At 40.8% G+C, this 11,060-nt stretch overlaps 2 protein-coding genes across 2 annotated transcripts; one reads left to right on the plus strand and one right to left on the minus strand.

Moving 5' to 3' along the window:
* Positions 1–656: 656 nt before the first annotated feature.
* On the minus strand, positions 657–4,118 carry LOC109864386 (putative Dol-P-Glc:Glc(2)Man(9)GlcNAc(2)-PP-Dol alpha-1,2-glucosyltransferase). Its single transcript, XM_020452139.2, has 3 exons — positions 3,734–4,118; positions 3,184–3,381; positions 657–2,682 (listed from the first exon to the last, which is right to left on the minus strand). Exons 1-3 carry the CDS (start codon positions 3,896–3,898, stop codon positions 1,624–1,626), a joined length of 1,422 nt encoding a protein of 473 aa, XP_020307728.1. The 5' UTR covers positions 3,899–4,118; the 3' UTR covers positions 657–1,623.
* Positions 4,119–4,193: 75 nt separating this feature from the next.
* On the plus strand, positions 4,194–9,580 carry tprkb (Tp53rk binding protein). The gene is made up of 4 exons (XM_020452140.2): positions 4,194–4,562; positions 4,684–4,806; positions 4,916–5,092; positions 9,353–9,580. The coding sequence occupies exons 1-4, from the start codon at positions 4,422–4,424 to the stop codon at positions 9,431–9,433; spliced, it is 522 nt and encodes a 173-aa protein (XP_020307729.1). The 5' UTR covers positions 4,194–4,421; the 3' UTR covers positions 9,434–9,580.
* The last annotated feature ends 1,480 nt before the right edge of the window (positions 9,581–11,060 follow it).

Genomic DNA, 11,060 nt, shown 5'->3' on the forward strand with positions numbered 1-11,060 from the left:
CCGGTGATATCTGGTGAGGACCTGCCTTAAAACAGGCCTACAAGCCATCAGTCCAGCCTCTCTCAGCCTATTGCAGACAGTCTGAGCACTGATGGAGGGATTTTGCATTCCTGGTTTAACTCGGGCAGTTGTTGTTGCCATCCTGTGCCTGACCCGCGGGTGTGATGTTCGGATGTACCGATCCTGTGCAGGTGTTGTTACACGTGGTCGGCCACTGCGAGGACGATCAGCTGTCTGTCCTGTAGCACTGTCTTAAGTGTCTCACAGTACGGACATTGACGTTTATTTTCCTGGCCACATCTGCAGTCCTCGTGCCTCCTTGCAGCATGCCTAAGGCACATTGAACTTTTCTTAACTGTGACCTTATTTTGCCTACCGTCTGTAAGCTGTTTAGTGTCTTAACAACCGTTCCACAGGTGCATGTTCATTAATTGTTTATGGTTCATTGAACAAGCACAGGAAACAGTGTTAAAACCCTTTACAATGAAGATCTGTGAAGTTATTTGTATTTTTACGAATTATCTTTGAAAGACAGGGTCCTGAAAAAGGGACATTTTTGCTGAGTTTATATTCACAAACTATCAGACCACCACCTTGTGGTGAAATTGGTGTATGAAAGCATCAGGAAGTGGCAAAAATGTACTCAACAATATTAGTATGACATTAATAATTTTATTGCGTCACTTCATTTGATCATTTCAGCCCAGGGACAGCCATATAGGGACAATAAAAGATCAGCAACAGACAGGTAACGATGCAGGTAGAAAATACAGGTTAAAGTAATCAATTCTGACCAAATAAACATTTCTGAAGCTAATATACACACTACTTTTGAAGAATCTACATGTGTTATTATTAAAGACAATGATTTAATAAACTGACTTGAATAGTTAAGCTACTGGATGATATCTTAGGCCTAAAGGACAGAGAAGGATTCTGGAATTTTAGGGCAACCAAACACACTCAAGAAACACAAAGAAGTTCAAGAACATTATTCAAGGGATCGCAGTTGGGGGCAGGATTGAGATCATCTAAAATACAGTAGAAAGAAAAAAGAGGATTCTAACCCATTGTATATCACAGCTTTACTCTTCAGAATATTGCAGCAGAATGTAAACGCAGATGTTTGTTTACATGGTTTATGGATGCTATTTCCAGTAGAGAATAGGGAAATACAGACCAATTTATTTATTTGAATACAGTCAGGGATGTTGTATGTTTACAAAGACAGCCACATCATTTCGTATAACTCTACCATAGAGTTAAATTAAGATAAGTCATGAATGTTCTTAATTTGCAGAAAACATTTTTTTTTTTAACCATACAGTATAATACACAGATTGCTGCTTTACAATTTGGCTTTTACCTTTTTTGGGCCTCTTCCTCCATCCAAATTACATAATTCAATGTACAAGTCACAGTTCAAATGTACATTATAAACATCTTGTGCTTTTCAAAGTATTCTTCAAATGAAATGCATTCTCTCACATGTTGGGCCATGGGTTTTTTTCCTGAGTATGATCTCGTCACAACAGGGAAAACTCCTGGCCCTACTCATTTAAAATAGAAAAAGTATAACCTATAGTTTTTCCAAATGACTGGGTTCCTCCTGTTCAAGTCAGGCTACCACATAAACCTCTGTACAGCCGGACTATTTGGCCATTGAAAAGTCTTGTTGACGAAGATGTAGAGTGTGGCTGCGTTGACGGCTGTATAGAACAGGAACTCCAGCACCAGTCTGGTGAGGGAGGGCAGCGGCATGTGGAGGCGGTAGAGCAGGTACGGAACAATAAAGTACCTGAACTCTAGCAGCTTCTGAGGCACTGTGGCCGCCAGCAGACACACCAGGAACGCCAGGATCCAGAACAACGACCGGGATTTCAGAGCGTCCACGAAGTTCCACGCTGCAAACACGTATGCCGGGATGAGGGCAAAACGCACCGCCTCGTGCTTCTGGAAGATCCTCTTCCACACATAGAAGGGGAAGTGTCTGTTGTCAGCCAGGAGGTACTTGTGCACAAAGGTGAACTTCCACACTAGGAGCAGGCAGAGTCCTGTGATCACTAAGTAGAGCAGTGGCTGCTTCTTGAGGGTCTGGAGGAAGCGGAGAGCTCGGTGGTAGCACAGCGACGTGGGGATGGAGAAGAAGAGGGCAAAGGAGAAGAAGTAGAAGAGCTGAGGGAAGTTAAGACAGGCCTCGTGACTGGTTCTGTCCCCGATTACAATCCCATCATTCAACACGATGAACGCGATAAAACCCACGGCAACAAGAATGTACGGCCACGCCACTAGCGTCACAGCCTTCACGTGATTGGCTGTGGTCAGGAATTCCAACAGGAAACGCATCACTCTCTTCACCCCACTTACGGAGAAAGGTATCTGACAGGGCAACTTGTCATCCTTCTTCTTCGACTGTTCTGTCCTCCAGGTTTCATCCATCTTGTTGGCCACCACCGTGGCGGCACAGAACGCCACCCAGATGATGTTTGTCTGGCGGAAGAATATGGCAAAGACGCCGAGGAGTGCCGAGGCTTTGTGACAGCCATACAGGGTCATGAGGTATGTGAAGAGGATGAAGAAAGTAGATCCGACATCTGTGTAGTAAAGGAAGTTGAAGAAGTAGAGCACGGGGAAGGTAGACAGGGACAGGGCTGAGAGAACTCTGCGGGAGGCCGTCTTAGTCTGAAAGAGAAACCATGGTTGTTATGACTAACAAAATGAATGCAATTGAAGCTTTAAGGGCATTCAATCATTTTTTTAAAGGTCTTAATTTATACCAAAATTATTTGCGTAAGGTGAGTAAAAGTTGTACTGGAGCAAAAGCCATGTCTACATAAAAACAAAGCTTAGCACAATATAAAATCAGTTTTTTTTTGTTGGTCAAATGAAATATATTTCAACACTAACTTCCTTTTCACCCAAGTTTAAACAAATCTAAACATTGACATAGATTCAGAATTAATCCTAACAAAACATTATAACATATTGCTCAATATACCCAACCATTATTCCCCCAACCAGATTTAGCTGACAGCACAAAACACCAACTAAACACAATTAATGAAAAATATACCACATCACAAATGCTAGTGTGCACATTGAAGCTTTCCAGAATAGGAGCTTGCCACCCTTGGGGATGTTATAAATGTAATAACATGTAATACCATTAAATAACATTATTACCTTCTCTTTGAGGTGGAGCTTGCAGATGATGAGATACAGCAGGTAGAGGATGCCACAGTTGAAGAGGAGGTTGATGAAGCGCAGCATTGCGGTAGAACACACTACCTTCCCTGTGAGGTCCACGAGCCACACCACTGGCTTGATCACGCCCACTGACGCCAGGTACAGGCCAGGAAGCGTGGTGATCATTGGGTCCCACTGGAACAACAAAGAGAAAGGAAAAAGTACACGTTAAAGAGCCTCTACTACAGCATTTAATTTAAAAGGGTTCATGTTATTTAAACTAGACAGATGCCAAATGGTTTAGTTATATATAGGGCTATATACCACTGCAGAATTACAATGCTTTTCAGGATTCAGGCATGGTATCCACAATAATGACTAGCGAGAGTAATCTGTCTGTGTTCATAGTCACAGATGGCTTAGAGAAGGGTTAAAAAGTCTAGCTAGCATTCTGTCACAATATTCCAAGGACAAGCGTTGCGTTAATCCGACAAGCAAACAATGTAACAAAATCAAGGAAATTTCATTGACAAGAGCAAAATGATACCTCGTTGAACTTCCCGTAGCAGTATTTCTGAGCTTGACGGACGTGAAATATTTCGTCCATGTAGGGCTCCCTTTGCTCCCGAGTTATTTTGGAGAAAAGGAGACACGAAACCAAAAAGTTGGTGCTGCAGAGAGCAGTGAAAATGTACCCTTCGAATTTCTCCATCTTCACCTAGAAATTCCCGAACTAACGCGGAAATCAATCTAAAATTAGCTAGATATTTATATATGGTGTACGCAACATACGTTTAATTTCATTTTAACTACAGATGAAATGTATATAAAATGACAAAAAATACAGATATTTTAATCTAGCTAAAAAGCGAACGGAAGAGTTACATTTTTTGACAGTTTGGTGGTCCCGTCAGTGGAAGGTAGTCCGTACAGAAGCTGTTTAAAAATTCTAAGTTCCTATCAATATAATTTTCACAAATTATTGAATTGCTTCTCTGTCGTACAATCGTTTTAAAAATGCGAGTATATCTAATGTATTTTATTTCATAATAAGTATTGACAATTATTAGGTACAGCATAAATATTTTTAGTCGTGTAAAACCGGAACCTTTCAGATTAATTGTGTTACCTTGTTTTGTTCCCAGTGTATTTCTTTTTTTTTTTTTAACCACGTGAGATGGTCTAACTGAAATGTTCGAGTCTTTTTTTATCCACAAATTCGTTTTTCTTCAGTTATGTATTCAACTCAGGAATTGGAACTCTTTCCTGATCGTACTGTAACTCAGTTGCTATTCAAAGATGTCAAAAACGCTGCAGAATTGAGGAAAAATGCCATGGAAGGAAAGATTAATGGTGCCTTGATAAACCCGTCTATGGTGAGACAATGTAGCTAGCTAGCTAGCTAGCTAGCTAGAAATGTCGGTTTGATGTAATGTATGAATGCTTGACTGAAGTTGATGTAATGATCCACAAACTGATGATTTGAAATGTTTGCAGATAGTGAACCCCTTCCAAGTGCTAGTGGCAGCAAACAAGGCAGTTCATTTACATAGTACTGGAAAAATGAAGACAAGGAGTTTATATTCCGAAATCATCTACAACCTTTCACCCACTAATAATGTAAGTAGCCTCTAAATGTATCACACAAACAAACACACACACATATATGTTGACACTCCTTTCAAAGTAATATCCCATCTCAATGTCTTTGACATATATTTTCCTTTAGATTTCAGAGGCCTTCAAGAGGTTTGGGATGTCAGACAGTGACAGTGCTGTTCTCATAGTTCTAGTCCATCTCAAAGAGGAGACGCAGCACATGACTGACATCATTGCCAAGGTGGATGGACAACAGATCCCAGTTGAAGATGTCTCCATGTTGACCGACCCTGCTAAGGTCAAAAAGGTTGGTCTTGTTTTTCTTTCTAAGTCTTGTTTTTCCTGGAGTGTTTTGGACGCACACACATACACTAATATAATATATACAGTGCCTTCAGAATGTATTCAGACCCCTTGACTTTTTCCACATTTTGTTACGTTACAGCCTTATTCGAAAATATTTTGCTTTTTAAAATCCTCAGCAATCTACACACAATACCCCATAATGATGAAGTGAAAACAGGTTTATTAAAAGTCAAAAACATAAATACTTTGTTTTCATAAGTATTCAGACCATTTGCTATGAGTCTCAAAATTGAGCACAGGTACATCCTGTTTCAATTTATCATCCTTGAGATCCTACAACTTGATTGGAGTTCACCTGGGGTAAATTCAAATGATTTGGAAAGGTACACACCTGTCTATATAAGGTCCCACAGTGGATGTCAGAGCAAAAACCAAGCCATGAGGTCAAAGGAATTGTCCGTAGAGCTCTGAGACAGGATTGTGTCGAGGCACAGATCTGGGGAAGGGTACCAAAACATTTCTGCAGCATAGAAGTTCCCAAGCACACAGTGGCCTCCATCATTCTTAAATTGAAGAAGTTTGGAATCACAAAAACTCTTCCTAGAGCTGGCCGCCTGGCCAAACTGAGCAATCTGGGGAGAAGGACCTTGGTCAGGGAGGTGACCAAGAACCCGATGGTCACTCTGACAGAGCTCCAGAGTTCCTTTGTGGAGATGGGAGAACCTTCCAGAAAGACAATCATTTCTGCAGCACTCAACCAATCAGGCCTTTATGGTAGAGTGGCCAGACGGAAGCCATTCCTCAGTAAAAAGCATGTGACAGCCCACTTGGAGTTTGCCAAAAGATAGGTGTCTTTTGACAAGATTCTCTGTATGATGAAACCAACATTGAACTCTTTGGCATGGAGGAAACATGGCACCATCCCTACGGTGAAGCATGGTGGTGGTGGCAGCATCATGATGTGGGGATGTTTTTCAGTGGCAGGGACTGGGAGACTAGTCAGGATCAAGGGAAAGATGAACAGAACAAAGTACAGAGAGATCTTTGATGAAAACCTGCTCCAGAGTGCTCGGGACTTCAGACTGTTCACCTTCCAACAGGGCAACGATCCTAAGCACACAGACAAAACAATGCAGGAGTGGCTTCGACACAAGTCTCTGAATGTCCTTGAGTGGCCCAGCCAGAGCCCGGACTTGAACCCGATCTAACATCTCTGGACAGACCTGAAAAATAGCTGTGCAGCAACGCTCCCCATCCAACCTGACAGAGCTTGAGAGGATCTGCAGAGAAGCATGGGAGAAATTCCCCAAATACAGGAGTGCCAAGCTTGTAGCGTCATACCCAAGAAGATTTGAGGCTGTAATCAATGCCAAAGTTGCAACAAAGTACTGAATAAAGGGTCTGAATACGTATGTAAATGCGATATTTGTTATTTTTATTTTGAATATATTTGCAAACATTTCTGAACCTGTTTTTGCTTTGTCATTGATGAGGGAAAAAAACAATTGAACACATTTTAGAATACGGCTGTAACATAACAAAATGTGGAAAAAGTAAAGGGGTTTGAATATCTGTATGTATTTGGAAAAAAATGGCAGAGATTTAGCCAAATGTACATCTCTGTAAACATGTTTTGTTATGGGCTTGAAATGTTTTCCAATTAGCACTTTTGGAGAGTGAAGAAATAAAGTGTCACCAACTGATTTTCAAATGCACTTTTGGGGTGGAACCTTGCGTAAGTACAGTTTTATCTAAGCAATACTGAAGCTCTTTTGGGAAATATAGATGTGGAGTGGCCCCTCGGTATTAAGCAGGGATGCAAACTAGTCACCTTTTGGTGGAATTCGCAGTTTTGAATCAAAAATAGGGGACCTACAGTGTAGATCCGCTGAAAAGTTTGGGAGGGGGGCTTTGGATCACTACTGGCTGTAATCAAACGAGTGATGTGTGTTTGTATGCGAGTGAGTGATGCCTGTTTGGACCAATTCTGGCTGTGTCCAAGGCTCAGCCAATCGTTCACATTACAAAAGAATGCAGCATGCGACTGAAGAGAGAAGAGACAACCAACTTGCTAGTTACAGCATCAGCGCTCGCTCTGGAAAGACAGCAGAGTGTGGAAAGGCAGTTTGCCAGTTACAGCAGCGCGTCCCCTGAACGATAACGAAGAGGTAGGTGCGAAGCCTGACCACGGAGACTGGGGTGAGAAGGTGATGAAGCGTACTTCATGACCTGTAACCGAAAAACTATGTAGTTTGGAAAGTTTGAGGTGAGGGAGAAGGTGTGGTGGAACAGGAATTGTTAGCATTGTTAAGTATCTTGCTAGCTGGATCGAATTCTCCGTTAGCTAGCCAGAGAAATGTTGAGCAACATTATCCAATTCAGCTGATCAAATTATTGAATTTATTGTGATTACACAATCAGATGAGCTAACGTTAGTAACCTAACCAATTCACTATAGTATTAACTGGTATATGACTCCATGTCGTTCCTCAAGTTATAACACCTTAGTTGCTTTCTGGACCCTGGCAATCTGTGTAAAATGTTAACTATAGCTAACAAACTAACTACTATCTGTGAACCAATGTTTTCTACAGTATGTGGTTAATTTTCAGAATGAGAGAATTGGGTGTAAATGCGGCGTTGCTTGTTAAACAAGTGGTTTCGGGGATCAAGTGTAGCTGGGCCTGGCTGTCACGACTTCCGCCGAAGTCTGTCCCTCTCCTTGTTCGGGTGGCGTTTGGCGGTCGATGTCACCGGTCTGCTAGCCATTGCCGCTCCACTTTTAATTTTCCATTTGTTTTGTCTTGTTTTCCTGCACACCTGGTTTACATCTCCTCTTAATTGTGTGTATTTAGCACTCTGTTCCCTCCATGTCTGTGTAGGGTATTGTTTATTGTCAGGTTGGTACGCTTCCGGCTGGTGTGCACCAGGTTTTGTTTTACACCCGTGCTTTGTGGCAGCCGGTACTTTGTACTTGGTTATTGTACTTTGTGCTGCCTCACTTGATCTTTGGGCATTTGTTTTTGTGACGCGGTTGCGTTCTGTTCAAAATATTGCCTCAGTAAAGTGCTTTGTTCACTCATCTCTGCTCTCCTGCAGCCTGTAATACACTGCAGTGTAGCCCGAAGATATTGCTTTTGTTGTGTCGAACTTGATAGTTACACTTGTGTGAGTGAGGGGGAGTATTAAATGTTTTACTCAGTGAATGTTATTTTTGCACACGTAGCTTTGTGCACTTGATCAATATTTACTATAGTGGCCACTACAATAGAGCAAAAATAGCATTGTTTGTTTCATTCTATTTTTACTTTAAGATGTTTTTTCCCAAGTGCAATATTTAGATGTGTGTGTGTGTGTGTGTGTGGTCACACACTTTCTATTATAAAGGCTGTCATGGCTAACTGCAATATTAGTGTATTGTTTTTTAAAATCAATACTTGAGTGTCATATGCAGTAAGTCTAGGCAACAAATAACATTGGATTGCTTTCTTCACATTTTTTAGCTGTGACTTTCATTCACATTAACAACTTTTTTATTTTACACACAGAGACTGATCTTGTAGATCATATTCTTTGTTGTTTAATTAGTAAAACTAATTCACTAATTTAAAATGAGTTAATTCGTTTTGCATGTTTCAGTGCAACAAAAAAAAGTGTCACTTTTTTGGGCCCTCAACAGTTGACATCCCTGATTGAGACTCGCCAATACACAAACGCTCCCTTAGATAAACGTGTGTTCTTTTTGCAACGATGGATCCGTTAAAACAGAAGCTCATGCCTTGCTTTACTGTAGGTTACACAGCGACATTAGGAATGATCTATTAAGTCAACTGTCAAGCCAGAATAAACATTTTAATGTTTGAGATGAAAAAAGTAAATTGTGTGATTCTATCAGGTAACGATAATGTAAAGGATTGCACCAAAGCCTGCCACCTTATCCTCTGATGGAGACTTTTCTTTTTAAGGACCTACACGTCCTTTTATCTCCTGCATCTGCATACATGTATGTAGATGATGTCATGTATAATAACTGATAGCAATAATGTATAGATTGTCATGTATTATAAATGACTCCAAACAAAATATTGTACCATGTTTGACTGACTGCTGTTAGTGCCTCAACTCTTTGACTGGTCCACAATGTGTTTGTTTTTTTAAGTCTGTATTTTGTACTGTAAAGCTATTGTATCATTGTGGAGTGACACTTTTTAATTCATATTTCTAACTCACCATGCTCTTGTTTTTTTTTTTTTCTCTCCAGCTGTACAAAACCACACCCCAGGAGGATACGTGTCTACTGGATGCTGTTGTCTGCAGGATGGCAACCAAAGATGTCATGTAGCTCAGCAAGAAGACATGGTAGCAAATGGAACCCTTCCTGTTATGTCATTTGTTGTTGTTGTTGAGCGTTTCATATTGATGTTGTTGCACAATGTCATAAGTCAAATGTTTTCCTCCTCGAATATGTTATTAAACATGTTTATTTTTAGTTTTCGTATGACTTGTTAATTTACACACCAGCCGTGTTGAATCTGGTTAGAAAGTGACATACGTAGGAGTACCAACCTTAGTGGTTAGTGTCTATAGCTAGGTTCCCATCCAATTGGCTACAGATATTCATGCAAATACTCTAAAATCTGCATAAAAACTATATGCACATTTCCCCATCAGAGATGTTTTATCAAATTGACTTGTTGCGGAGAAAAGGTGTAGTGCACATAAAAAATACCTTTTGCGTTTAAATTCATATGTACCCAATAAAACATGTAGATGGATTGCCATCGCTTTTTCAACTCAACTGATGGTTTTGTCACAAAAAAATTGCAATATATAGCGAATGTGCCCACCGTTATGGCCACTCTGGCCTTGGCACTGCGCTGTAGCCTACAGTTCGCATATACAGTGCGGGTATTGTGTACATGATGAGATTTTTATGGGCAAATTAGCAAAATGATTTGTATTTATCAAATGGCAGCCAAGCATCGATCATCATGTCACCAGAATAAGACCCTGGATATGTATTGGAAAGGATCGTCAATCTCATCACCGTGCACTTTCACCACCCTGTTAAATGAATTGATTTAGCCTGACACCTTGATCACACCGACATTGTCGTTGCATTTTGGTACACCAGAAGTGCGTTCATGTCTGGAACGCTCCGTTTGCCTTGCAGCATTGTGTTGAAGAGACATTTGCAGTGCATTCCATTCGAAATGAATGTACTTCTGTTGCTGTTACGCCTCGATCACACAGACAGTATGCATGCACCACACAGAACCTACTGAAACTGCCTCTGAAACGCAATGCTGCAAGGCAAACGCAGCGTTGTCGGTCTGATCGAGCGTAAACCGTGGCAGATTGCCTCGAGGGTTGGAAAACAAAGACATCCAAATTTACTACAAAAATAATCACATTGATTTCGAAATGCCCTCAATCAAATTCCATAATTTAATACAGGTACAATGAATACTTATTAAATAAGCAGCACTGAGACAATAATGACACAAGTAGTCTATGCTTTTATTTCTAGTTTTGAGATTATTTATCAAGTATGGTTTACTGTACAGTATGATGCAATGTATTTACAGTCAGTACATTTGATGAAAAACAGCTTTTCCTATTAAACCCACAAATAATCCACCCCATTGTGTAACCAACTCGCTCTTGAAATAGCCCTTTCATTCATCACATTGTTCCTGTGGGGAACAGTCCTGTCCTGAGTATCCTGTCCTCTCCCCTGGCCTGGGAACTCAGAGGAAATGGGGCTCCTTGAGTTGCAGGAGTGGGACGGGCACTGTGGTACATCATCATTAATCAATGTTCTCATGTTCATTCGTCACAGTTCAGGTTGGGGATTTATTAAATCCCCCGTTTTGTCTCACAGGGGTCTGTCAGTGTCCCCACTCACTGACATTCTTTGTTCTGCAACATGAATCGTGCTGGAAATGTTTGAAGCAGGTGTAACACGT

The sequence above is a fragment of the Oncorhynchus kisutch genome, linkage group LG19 (assembly GCF_002021735.2).
Source record: "Oncorhynchus kisutch isolate 150728-3 linkage group LG19, Okis_V2, whole genome shotgun sequence".
NCBI lineage: Eukaryota > Metazoa > Chordata > Actinopteri > Salmoniformes > Salmonidae > Oncorhynchus > Oncorhynchus kisutch.

Coding starts and splice junctions, on each gene's coding strand:
- LOC109864386 (XM_020452139.2), bottom strand. CDS start 3,898: ATGGAGAAATTCGAAGGGTACATTTTCACTGCTCTCTGCAGCACCAAC. Junction 3,382..3,733: donor GCTACGGGAAGTTCAACGAG/GTATCATTTTGC, acceptor TTGTTGTTCCAG/TGGGACCCAATGATCACCAC. Junction 2,683..3,183: donor AGCTCCACCTCAAAGAGAAG/GTAATAATGTTA, acceptor TTTCTCTTTCAG/ACTAAGACGGCCTCCCGCAG.
- tprkb (XM_020452140.2), top strand. CDS start 4,422: ATGTATTCAACTCAGGAATTGGAACTCTTTCCTGATCGTACTGTAACT. Junction 4,807..4,915: donor ACCTTTCACCCACTAATAAT/GTAAGTAGCCTC, acceptor ATTTTCCTTTAG/ATTTCAGAGGCCTTCAAGAG. Junction 5,093..9,352: donor ACCCTGCTAAGGTCAAAAAG/GTTGGTCTTGTT, acceptor TTTTCTCTCCAG/CTGTACAAAACCACACCCCA.